Source organism: Aquila chrysaetos, chromosome 3 (genome assembly GCF_900496995.4).
Source record: "Aquila chrysaetos chrysaetos chromosome 3, bAquChr1.4, whole genome shotgun sequence".
Classification (NCBI taxonomy): domain Eukaryota; kingdom Metazoa; phylum Chordata; class Aves; order Accipitriformes; family Accipitridae; genus Aquila; species Aquila chrysaetos.
In genome coordinates this window covers 41,833,255-41,846,411 of record NC_044006.1, presented here as the reverse complement: position 1 = coordinate 41,846,411, position 13,157 = coordinate 41,833,255, and the positions used below count along the sequence as shown (strand labels likewise).

Here is a 13,157-nt window from a genome sequence, read left to right as displayed (position 1 = left end):
GAACACTATTTTATACAAAGTGATTATTTAACTGTCATATCACTTTAAAATATCATTTGTTAACTAATGGTAACTGAAAAATTTATTTTTTTCATAGCTTCTTAAAATATAATCAAGAACAGCCACCTTTCTCCTAATACTTGAATGTCTACAATCAACTCCAAGAACTTTTTCCGAGCTCTTTTTCTTTTGTTTTGCCATCTGATAGATACACTTGGACATCTAGAGGCATAATCATTTGACCACATCAGAAAGTCCACAGTAAAAAGTTTCTGTATAATCATAGTCATGCTGGAAGATATGAAACAAAACAACATCAATATTCATGTTACTTCATTTACAGTTCATCTCCAGAGCCCTTTCAAACCAACACATTGCTTTCTTGCAGGATTATAATATCACGTATTAGGCAGCAGCTGATAACATATGGACTGATAGCAAACTTTTGCTTAACAGAAAAATGAATAAAGAAAAAAATGATGGGCAAGTTGGTGGAAAAAGCTGAATGGCAAGTCAATTTTTTAATTAAAAAAAAATTCCATACCAGAGAATGTTAATGAGCCAAAAGTCCCCCGAGACTACTTTTACACATTTTGCACTATTTTGATGCCCCTGCTAAAGAAAACTGAACTGTTCTCACTCAGACATGGCTGAAGACACATTCTTTTTTCAATGTCATAACAAAACTTGAAATCTGAAAGTATCTTATTCATCGGGTTACTTTACTCACCTTCAGCCACTCAGAGTTATCAAACTACTATTAGAGAAGACAAAATGATCACAAGTCACAAAGTAAAAAATTTCAACAATACCTTTAACTTCTTCATAAATGCTATCATCTATTGGTTCACTGCTCACTTGTCCAACATCATCATACTCCTCTTCTTCCTCCTCAGGAATAGTATTAGATTCCATATCTATGTAACAGCAGTTTAAAAAGTTAACATTTACTAGAAAAAAATGCCTAAGCAGAAATTTACGCAAAATGAAAACACAATTCTTCTGTGACCTGGTGCTTACAGTATATTCTGCTTATTTTCTTATAATGTTCATAAGGGCGAGCTTTCAAGCTAAATAGTATTCTTTAAGAAAAGCAAGAATCTTGCAAAAGGAAAAAAGTCATATAAAAGCTACAACACGATTGAAAACTGGGACTTGCTATTCAAAACTTGGACAAGTGGGAATACTACACGTAAAAACACAACAGATATGTTAATGGACAGAACTACCATCACTAAGCAGTATTGGCAATAAAGGCTACTGCTCTACTGGCTGGCTTACCTTGAATTACAAATTTGACTTGCTGTACCCATTCCTCAGCTTCTTTGGGAGTGGCAGCTGTAAACTATTAAACATTTATTAATAACTACTAGTAGTAATGACAAAAACACAACTACAATTTCATTAGCAATAAAAAAGAGAGACTATAGCATTCTCATCACTTCCTCAAGAAACCATTAGTAATTCTTTTCATGTCTTCTGGTACTTTTCTTGCAAGGATGCTTCTTATAATGTACAGCTAATTTTGACAAATTTACGTAATTGAAGGAGAGGATGATGGATTTGAAACTCTGATCAGCAGCTGGCAGCTGTGCAGAAAAAAGCTGCTTCTCTTCATCAATGTCAAAGCCAGAACTGATGAACAAAATTTGCCCTTGACAATTAGAAGACACCCATGAATTTCTTTAGACTGCTGGGTACAGTTTTCTTAAAAATGTTCTTGTCAGACTCCAACACACTACCTGACAGCTTAATTAACTGGCTTTCAACTGCAATCTCAGATATTTAAAACTTATTAAACTTACATTCCATATTGATGTCTAGCTGATAGATCTCTGAATTGCACAGCTGATATGTGCCTTTACGTAGATTTTCCTTGCAAAGCCACGACCAATACAATATGTATTTAACACTGATACATATTTTAACTTTTTTTACTGTTTAATTCATCCAAGAAATCACACAGACATACTACACAATAGATATTAAAATGCTAACATTGAAATGACCAATAGATAAAGATGATAGATTTCCTTGCTCTTGTCCAAAAAGATAATATTTGAAGACATACATACATATTTTAAATCAGATTTTTTTCCTAATATATGAATATACAATACAAGCAAGCAAGGGTTTCCTCTTTTCATTAAGATGTCAGTGAAAGTTGTTTTACTGAAATGTTAATTCAGTAACTGGAATTGTAACGGCTTTATCAATTTAATTTCAAGTCAACATAAAGAAGTCCAACCTGATAAATGCGCTTATCAGGAGCGGAGATTTCAAAACAGCAATCTTTCTTTGCATCCTTCCGAAGGCTATTATTCATTCTGATGGTGTAGCCCTCTAAGGCAAATTCACCTTTCTGCTGTTTGTCTGTTGGAGATAAAAAACAAAGTTAGAGTTTCATTTACAACAGTGAACGTAAGTGGCTCAGCAGGTTATCATTTATTCAGATTTTGTTTTCTATTCCATGAATTTTACAAAGAACAGGGAGGGTTTTAGCAAAATGATTAAGCGATGCTTCTGGAGATAAAGCTTTATTTTAAAGGAAGATGTAGACAAAAGTACATTTTTCTGTACTAAGGAATTCCACAGGGGGATGTTTGCAGATGGTGGTCTTATTTAGTAAGAAGTGCATGTTATGACACTTGTATCTAGGGAAAGCCAAGAACTGGAACTTGCAAGACACGTTTCCTATAAATCAGTGTCTCTTTCAGGTTCAGTAAACCAATGGGAAAACCTGTCTAGCTCAGAGCTTGCTGAGCTCCCTCCTAAACTAACCACTTCACTCAAAAAATAAACTTCAAACTCCTTTTTAAGCAATTGGAAAAGCTTCTTTTCACATTCTCCCACCCACTCCCAGATGTGCCTCCTTCCCACACGGCAGAAATACAGAATGAATTTTGTTATAAATTCAGGTGTGTGTTCCAAAAGCATTTCTCTCAACACAGCAAATGTTTAATTAGCTAATAAAAGTACTGAGCCCTACCACAGTTTATTATGTAGAGCCATGTGGTTGTTTTAAAGACAATTTTACTTTTCAAAGGTTCTGGTTTATAAAAGTATCACTTACAACGGGCCTGAGTTTAAATATACTGCATGTTGGGCAAGTGGCACCAGTGCGCTCCTTCTGAGCTCTTCAGACCAAACCCTACACGTGATTTTATGTGCTCTGGCATGTTATGGTGAATATTAAAAACAAAACAAACCAGTAAAAGTAATTCAGTTTTGCAATTTCTGTAGATCACAGTGCAGCATTCAAGTGAAGATAAGCATCATCAGTCACATTTTGCTCAAGCAAACAAAGAACAAAGTGCAGTTGCAAATGAAAGAAAATGCCATTAAGTGTGGGTTTTTTCCACAGTAGAGAAAAGCATTAATTAACAATAAGCATCAGGCACAACAGCAAAACTACTTTAAGTATTGCTGAACAGAGCTTACGTGCAAATCAAGCATCCATTGCTTATGTTTGCCATGAAAAGGAGAAAACTTCTACAGTAGATAAAACAGGAAAAACTACAATTTTCAACATAATTTTGTCACCTTTCTGGAAATCTAATAGGAAAACAAATCTTTTTTCCACTCCTGAGAGGGCAAAAATTGACTAACACAGCAACATGAACATCAGTGGACATAAGGACAGTCACCATAAAAATAATCTTGCTAGTAATCTTACATGCACATAGACACAAATTCTTTGTCCTTCCACATTTTTATGAACTCTCACCCAGGGCAAGTAAATACTAAATAACACAACTATATGAGAAAATCCAGGGCACTGTTCTATTTTCTCTTCTAGTCCCTTCCCCTACAGTAAGTTTTATTTTGTCTTAAGTACATTAAGTACTAATGATACAGGACTAATATTTTATATTTGCTCAATCCTCCACCCCTATATCAAACAGCACACAGATGTAAAATTCATGGAATCACACCACCGCAGATATTAAAAACAATAACTTGCAATAGGTTAACTAGGTCCCCTTTTAATGAAATTCATTTCTGCCTAGAAATTTTATTGTTCCCTCACTTGTGACCTCAGGGAGAAGATGAAGCAAAACATATTGTTTCTCACTCTCCCATGCTTGAGGTTTATCAAAACCCAAGAAGATAGGAGCACACAGACAGAATAAACAAACACCAGGTTCAAAAGGTAAAAACATTTTGTCAAGATAAAAGTGAGGCAAGTATTCAAATTTAGTCTCTTAGATTATTTCTGAGACTGCTTCTCTGTGACATGGATGATCCCTTTTATTGTAATACAGTTATACAGAGCTAATCTCAGATGATCTCCGTACTGGTACTCATTCTTGCAAAGAGCATTACAGTTAAAACACAAAGATGCTGTACTTTGCACTGGAAGAGGAACATGGTGCATGGTATCCATATGGTATTTGATTGGTTTACTGTTTATACTGTCTGTCATTTCTCTGAACACACCATTCCAGTGCTAATGAAAATTACCTGTATGCACCACCAAAAAAATATATATCCTTTGCTGTTAAATTCTTTCACTGGCCTTTATAGCAATAGGCTAGTCATAGCATTGCTACTTTCGCTTCTAATTGCCTGTGCAGTAAAGTACCTCTGATTAAAGTCCAGTGTAGCATTACGCATATGCTTAAAATGTTGGCCATGAGGAAATTTTAAGACAATGAGACACTTCACAGCCCTGACCCAGAACCCATTAAAGTTGAGAGAAAGACTCTCAGTATGCATCCACACTCCCTGTGGCAGCAAGCCAGAGATAAGACCTAGTATGTCCCGAGAAATGGCTCCACAAATACAGAATGGCAGGACACAGGTCAGTTATAGCTCAGTTGCATGCTCTGATGGTGACAAGCAATGGAGGTCTACAAATCCCAGTTGCTCTTGCAGGATACACCTTTCCAGGTAGGACTGGAGACCAACCCCATCACCTGATCACCACAGAGCAAACCATGACCCATGGTAGCTGTTTGGCCAGGCACAGTAGTCAGGTGCAGGCTTGAAGGCAGGGCCATCTTGTGATCATCAGACTCGACAATCATCTCAACTTCATTTATCAGCAAAGGCTTGCAGCTAAACAGGTGTGCAGACAGACTTGGGCTTTCAGTTTAAAGCTGCTGTGTGAAGTTAGTGTCACAGTGACTTCTGTGAACTTTACATTCAGAGTTATATTTATATCAAAAGTATTTTCTGGAGACTGTGCTTTAGGGAGAGTTAAAACAGTTTCTGATGTTTAAAAACTTTGAAGACTTAAAAGATTTTACTTGGAGACTTAAAATTAGATATAGTTGTTTTTTATGGTAGGAGCCTTAAAAGTAGCTTCAAGGAAGCACATTTACATTACTGATATTTCACTTTCATTTTGAACCCTCAAATCAGAACCAGAGTTTTGTCTAGGCAGGAATACAACAGGATATTTAGGACAAACTAGGGAGAGACATGTGGATGGAACACACTTCTCTGAAGAACAATAACATTCCTGCTGCCTCTTAATTTCTCAAGATAGGGCTTTGCAATTCAACAACAGGAAACCCTTAAGTTGTCCCAGAACAACATAGAACAGAATTGCAAAAAGTATAATACTATCAGTCTTGTAAAAACAAAAAGGATCATGAACATCATCAAGCATAAGCTGTTCCACAATTAAGTCAAATCTCATTTCAGAATAAGCTGTTCTTTGCTCTCATCTCCTCCTCATCTTTCCTTCTCCCCATATCAGGCACACAACAGAAAAATAAATCTGGGTCTGTGTAGATCATTTTGCATCAGGAATTTAGAATTGTAAAAAGCTAGTATAACAAAGTGGAGAGTCAGGCACTAAGTATTAAAAAAAAAAAAGTCAAAACTAGTACATAGATATTTGAGAGAAGTAAATTTGGGGGCTATATTTAAAATAGAGAAAATACCGATCTGAATGAAATTAGAGAGCCACTTTAAATATTTTTCTTACATAGAAACTTCATTCATTCTAAAAATAATGAAATGTTGTTAACAACGGAAACAGGGCCAATATTATATTGGGAAAAAAAGAGTCTCGAGGGAAGCAGAGAAAAAGGATTTTGAAGTAACCTTGCATAACTGAGTCCATGGGAACTTTTAAAACAAAGAAGGGTAAACCTTCAATGGGGTCTTGAAATGATTGGGTTGTAAATTTGAGGCCTAAGGCGATATGCCCATATTATTATCACATGTAAAAAGAATTAGTGCATTCTGAAGAACAGAGAGGACTCAGATAGTAGAAAGGAAAGAAGTTACAGCGAAAGGCATAAAGAACAAAGGCAAACAGAAAGATTTCAGAGAGTGATAAAGTATTTATAGATACTATTAGAATCTATAATTTAACTCTCTTCATCTTGAAATTAGGAGCCTGTAAGATCTTACGGTTTACATGGCTTCATGCTAAATGTAGTTTCACATACTTTTCTATATGCAGGATGTCTGCTTTCTAAAAATAGTAAGTGTCAGTATCTCCAAAATGGTAATTCCTTTTCCCAGCTTTTGGAACAGTTCTTTCCAAATGCATGGGTAGGAGTTCATCCCTTTTAGATAGCAGATCTGAAATGCAATTGACTATTTTTTTTTCTTTCCTTTAATCTAGCCCTCTGAGAAATTTAAATTTAAAAAATGAAGAAATTGAGACAATGATTGAAACACACTATTTAGGGCACTAGTTTGTTTATATTCAGTTTGCTTATACTCAATAGTTATTTTTCAAATCAAGCACTATTAATGGCAAGTGTGCCTCTTGAGGTCTGAATTTAACATTCTCATAGCAGAAGATTCAGTACTCGTTAGATAGATGCCTTTGATTGCCATCACCCTGCTACAACAAAGCCCTATTGAACATTCACAATTCCTGCAGATTTCAATTATGGATTCTGTCAAAAGTAAAGTCTAAATTAAACAAGGATTTTTGCCTTTCCTATGTGGTTGTTCAGAGAGGGAGGACTAAGAGAAGGAGGTCTATAACTAAAAGCAAAACGATACTTCAGCAGCTTTCCATTGGGTTTGTATATCTTTCCTTACTCCTAGAAGGAGCAATCTGCAAGCTTAGCATGTGACAGAAATTCCAGTAGCCTGGTTAGGCGAGTCACTAGGACAGATTTGCAAATGCAACTCTAACTAGCCTTCGCTCTCCCTTAATATTGTTCAGTCACTAAGTTCCTCAAAAAAACAAAATACAAAATAAAACAAAAACCCTCTTTTGCAGAAAGAGAAGTACTCCATCCATTGGCCTGGCCATCACTATCTTACAAGTCAGAGAAATCCAAAATTTTCATGTCCATGTTAAACATAATAAAAAAAAAAAATTAAAAAAAACCCAAACAAAAAAACCAAAACCCCCAAAACCTCAGACTTTTCTAAAAGCCTCTGAATTATCCCCCTCTTCAACATTACTGGCAGGCAGGCAGATACCATTTTCAAGTTATAAAAATGAAAATAAATTTTTAGTGCCCATTAACAGAGGAAAAAATTACCATGATGTTATCAATTACTGTCTTGCTAAACATTTAGCTGATCTCTCCAGTTTGCTGTGACAGAAGGGCTTATAACATTGTGGCCTAGTGAGGAAGAAGTAATGAAGCCATTAATTCATTCATTTATAAAGCAACAAATTAACTTTCCTTCTTCACATGCACTTTGAGGTCTGAAAGGTTAGCCATACCACCTAGGTGCCTAAGTACACAGGAACTGCCAAAGATCATATAGAAAAATGATATGCAAACAGGGTACCCAACTCAGGATGCAACTACATGGAAGCAAAGAAAAGAGAAAGACTATAAAAGGTTTATGGAAGGAAAGACTATGATAAGGAGGACCAGATAAGCTTCTGAAAATCCAAGCCAGCTCTGACATTTGAACACGCTTCTCTGCAATGTTGTGGGCCACATGCTGGCAACAGATATTGCAGCACAAGCGCAAATATACATGTGCTTCCTGCAATACCTATTTCTGACATGTAATTAGGTCAAACCTTCAAGCCTTGTTCCTCCATCTCCTCCACATACCATTGGTCAGGGAAAAAAAAATTTAGATGATTTGCATGAAAATCAAACCTTGGCCAACAAAATACTCACTGCACCAGACATAAAATATCCTTCACGGATTATCTGCCTCTGTGTCTGGTTTTAAAAACATTCACAATGCAAAACAAGCCAAGAAGGACCTAGAAATCCCTGCTGCCTCTCTGCATTATGTCCCACAACACACAGGCACTAGCACTCCATTACCCATTAAAAGTGACGCAGACAGCAGGACTGAGCACGTATGGAATCCCTGTCTCTCTTCAAACCAGGTTCATATTGAGGAGGGGGAGTTTCCCTATTGTGTGAATCAGCCCTGGAACCTGTCAGAAACCAGGGCCCAGCTGATACAAAACATCTGCAGTCACTGCACAGGCTAGGGCAGACCAGCATCGCTTAGACAGATGCCATCCCAATGATTCAGGAGGTGGCAGCAATTTGCATGAAGCCACCCAAATGCACACTTCATCACTGTTCTAGAGCCAGTAAGAATACACATTGATTTTCTACATGGTCCAAGTTATCTGGTACAGCATCAAGAGTGACAGCAAAAGAAGAAGGGCCCCAATATGACAGCATACTATGGCAGGTACCACTGCAGGCTGTAATAGTGGGAAGGAAAACAGTTTCAGGTTCCTCCAGTGACTAAATGCCAGATTTCCTCAGGACTGTCTCATCGCACACCTCATCCATGCTGACAATCTGCAGCTAAACAGCATGATAAACAGCAGCACATACGTTCACAACCATCAAGACGAAAGCTCAGTTTCAACAGCAAACTAGTTTGCCATGGAACTACAGCAGCCACTGGTATCCAGTTTCTGCACAATGATGGCAATACGCTTCTGCACTGGAACAGGCACCTTTATGTACCATGGCATCAGAGCGCTGAAGAAAGTACTTCTGACCAGTCTAGAAAAAAGCTTTCTTCTTCAAAGGCAAGTTCTGGAGTGACTGTTGCTCATCCCAGGTCTGCAAGACAAAACGATTCCACCATGCTGGACTAGTTTTTCTGCACCACCAGCAGCAGTCATGTGGAGGTAGGGCAGAAGTTCATGCATGTGATTTGTTTGCTTCTTCAATCAGCTACTGTTTGGAGTCCAGCCACGCCTATGCAATTCCCATGGACTATGTGCCTCCATGGAATACACCCCTCCCACATCATTAGGTTATGGTTAGGAGGATCTTCCCCAAACAATCCGCAGCCTACGAAAGCTGTAAATGCATAAGCCAAAGCATCTGTCTATAGATCCATAAAGGAAAGAGATCCCACAGTGTATCACAGTCACTTCCTAACACGATACCAACCTGCCAAGTGCTAGGGAACATGTATCTTAACTTTCAGCATAGGTATTAGAAGTTACAACACAGCCTTGATAGTCAGGTTGTTGCAAAAGGAAAAAGAAAAAAGGATGGAAAGAGGGCAGGTGGGCAGTTTTCCTTAATCCAAAGACCATATGCTAGAAAGCATAACTAGTCATTAGCACAGACACAAGGAAAAAAAAAAAAACCAAAAAAACCCAAGCTTTTTCCTTTTTTTTTCCAAAACTAGCAAATGAAAAGATGAAGATTTAAAAACACAGAACAATCTTTAAGAACTAGCAATACATTCTGACCAAAAAAACTTGCCATTTTTTACATACTAGGTAATGTATAACTATATATAAACAAACAGCACAAGACAATTTTCCAGAGAAAGAAATAAATCATTACTGACAAATCAGTGTTATGCCATACCTCCTCAAAATTTTTGAATAAAGATGTTTATGTTTTTGAAGCTTGATCAATCTGTAAATCCCAAGGAAAGAGCAAAGAAGAAAAGGGAATATTTTGCAGCTATACTAACAAAACTCTGGAAACAGAGAATATGATGGGAAACTGTAGCAAGATGAAAACTGGACTTAAAAATAGACCCTTACTTTATTTCTTTTGTTTTTAAAGAGAGGATGTGTTTAAATGAGTCAGCATATTGAGGAATGAAACAAACTGGACCAAATTAAATTAGTCTTTGAATAAAACAACACAAAATAACTACCTGCACTAATCTCAAGTAGTGTCACACAAACATAAGCAGAAGAAAAAAAGCTTCAATTGAAAGTTTGCCCAGGAATAAGTATTTTTTGAGGGGGAAAAAAAAAAAAAAACCAAAAAACCATAATTGCACTTTAAAAGTTTACTCAGATATATTTCTGTATCATTTGTTTTACCCTTAAACATCAAATACACTTGGCACACAATTTAAAGGATGTTTTATTTTACTATCAATTTTAAAAATTCAAAGTAATATCCCAAAATTTATGCCATATTCTTTCTAAACTGGCCATTAAAAGTTAGAATTCACCTTCAGAAGCTAGCTTTAGTGTCCATGACTGGCTTTTAGTTAAATATATTACTTCATTTCTAGCTTTTTCAGAACATAAGCTATTTAGAAAGAAACACGGAACTCCACCATGCGGTTTTTAGACTAACATTTTCCTGGACAGAACCATCTTTAAAGAACTCAGAAGGTATAATTGCTAGAGTATGTTTTAAAATTAAAATCCTATTTAGATAGAAAGAACATTTTCTGTCCAGTAAATCAATTGAGTACCAGCATACTATCAAACCTAATAACTACCTGTTACTGGCACACAAAGTAGCTTTACAAGTAACTTAATCTTTTTTCCTCAGTTTCCCTGCTTCAGAAAATGAGCATATCACTTACAGATTCTGAAGAATATTTACACTTTTTTAAAATTCAAAGCTCTGTTTAAGAACCAAAGATTCTTTTAAAAGTTTCATTTGCTTTCTTAAAATGACCTTAGATTTGCAGTTTCCAACTCCACTAAAGCTTTCATATCCTTCTGTGCATTAAAAGATCATTTTTAGTTTACCATAATTATTACAATTACCTTTGTCGCTTCCATAATAATAGAAGACCGTCTTACTGATAGCACACCAACGCTTCTGCCATTCAAAGCCAAGAAAACTGTGGTCTGCAATTAATATAATTTGTGTTATATCACTTTATGTCATTATTGAACACAAATACCTTCATTTCAAGGGTGAGGTAAGAGGAAGGAGGAGACAGGAAAGGTGCTAAGGAAAGGTAACAAAATCTGGATATAAAGAAGAGAAATGGGTGGCACTGAGAAGGAAATTAGAAATAAAAATTGGTGGTAAGAAAACAAATGGAATTTGAAATCATATAGAGAGAGAAGTCATGTGTAACATTAAATATAAGGAAATAATGAACAACTTCCTAAATATTTCCTAGAGTTATTGCAGCATTAAGCGGGTATTAAAGTGACAATATAAGATTTATTGAATCAAGGTAAATATTGACTGAACCAAAGCAGAGATCAATATTTGCCCTCTTGAAGGAAAATAAATCTTAATGCTCACTGAAACATGAAGTCAACATATGGTACTTTTACATACATTCCTAATGTTTTCTTCAAAAATATTTGAAAGTCTCTGAATTATGGCTGACAGTGGACTTTCACAGCATGATTTTTTTTAGTCAATAAAGAAACAGGATTTTCTTTTAATACTACAGGAGCAATTATGTGCTGCGTTTCTTCTGCAAAATAATGCTTCAACATTTCAGCTTCTATTCCATTTTATTTATCACTCCTCTATAAAGTTATTTGTGTGCGTAACATGAAATAGTGACACAGATTTCCCAGACATAAAACATGCACTAGTTTTCGCAAAGATAGTTAGACTTACCTTTTCTGCGTTTTTCCAGGTATCCAGCCTTCAGGACAAACTGAAGATCCTGAGCTGCAATAGGAGGAAACTGATTCCCTGAAAAAAACCATAAATTCTGTAAAATACTGCTTTTCAAGAAAAATGCTATAGTAGCATTAATAAACTTACAGATTTTACACTCTCAATATGCAGGAGCTACTGGAAAAAATAATTCTATTAACTGCTATGCCAAATTATTTTAAGTACAAAACCCCTTTGATTATAGATGTCAGAGCTGTTGCTGCTGTCCTCTCCACTTTAGTTAGGAAAAATACAACTGTGTAGCAGGCCCTACAAGTCTTAGAAGGAAAAACATGTAATTAAACAAGCTACGGCAACTTAAAAAACATTAGCTTGTGCTTTGAACGTGGTCTGTAAAGCAAGTTGGATAATGAAAGCAGTAAGTTTTCAAATGTGCAAACAAAACCAAGTATCACAATTCAACACAATTAAACCAGGAATGTGGTTTTCAACACCAGCTTCGTACAGAAACATCTTGAAACAACATACAAGGTGAGGACCCTCTATAACACCATCTACAAAAAAAGAAATCAGATGAAGAAATGATAAGAGGTGATGCCTACTGTTGACAGACATTGCCTAATTTGCAATATGACACAAAAGTACTGCCTATAGGATCTATATCCTGGATAGATAGTGGATAGACCAAAGAAATTGCACAGAAATCTATGAAATTGTTTATCTACAGATACTAATTTTGGATTGTGTAGAACATGGCTGCATTTGAAAAATGGTGAGTATGTTCCACTGTATTTTTTCCTTTTTCTCAGCTGCTAATTCATAGCTAGAAGCACGAGACCTACCATTCAACCCTGCCTCAACTTAAAATAGAAATCTAGATGTTAAAAACTGTGTCTTCCATCCAGCATTCTTCCCCTCCTAAAACAACAGAATTATGATTTAAATGGAGCTCCTAGTATTAAGAACAGGAATATGTTAGATATGTCTAATAATTAACATGTATATAAATGTCATACTGTTTACCACAAGCAAAAAAGCAGAACAAAAGCTATCCCTGTGCTGCTGGTTTTTTAAGTGCATGTGAGCATCACAGTGAAGTTCCTACTACTTATTATCATCAAATATTCATAAGAGTCACTGTAGGTAGGTGGCAAGTTTACAAGGCAGCAATTACTCATCAAAATATATGTAATCTCATTAAGTTCTACCAATATAAACATACAAAAAAGGACTGATATCAGCAGACAAGCCCTGTGCTAAAAAACCACTTTAAACTATGCAGTGTGGTCTAAAGATCAATTGTCTGACCTTGAACCAAGAACACTGTCTCTGGAAGGTGATGCCAACTTCCAGGATTTTTAGGCTGTCCCTTAAAACAGAATTTTTTTAATCAATGTCCACAAATGAGTTGGTTTATGGTGGTCTTATTTA

The 13,157-nt window shown here is 36.0% G+C and overlaps 1 protein-coding gene across 3 annotated transcripts in view; it reads right to left on the bottom strand.

The window, feature by feature from the left end:
* Positions 1-13,157, bottom strand: part of SKAP2 (src kinase associated phosphoprotein 2) — a 122,883-nt gene that overhangs the window by 38,929 nt on the left and 70,797 nt on the right. For all 3 annotated transcript variants that reach the window (XM_030008434.1, XM_030008436.1, XM_030008437.1), the window contains 5 exons: positions 11,724-11,801; positions 10,904-10,987; positions 2,249-2,373; positions 1,282-1,345; positions 813-917 (listed from right to left, as the gene is read on the bottom strand). In XM_030008434.1, the coding sequence (XP_029864294.1) occupies positions 813-917; positions 1,282-1,345; positions 2,249-2,373; positions 10,904-10,987; positions 11,724-11,801 (456 nt within the window). The remainder of the gene's footprint in view (positions 1-812; positions 918-1,281; positions 1,346-2,248; positions 2,374-10,903; positions 10,988-11,723; positions 11,802-13,157) is intronic.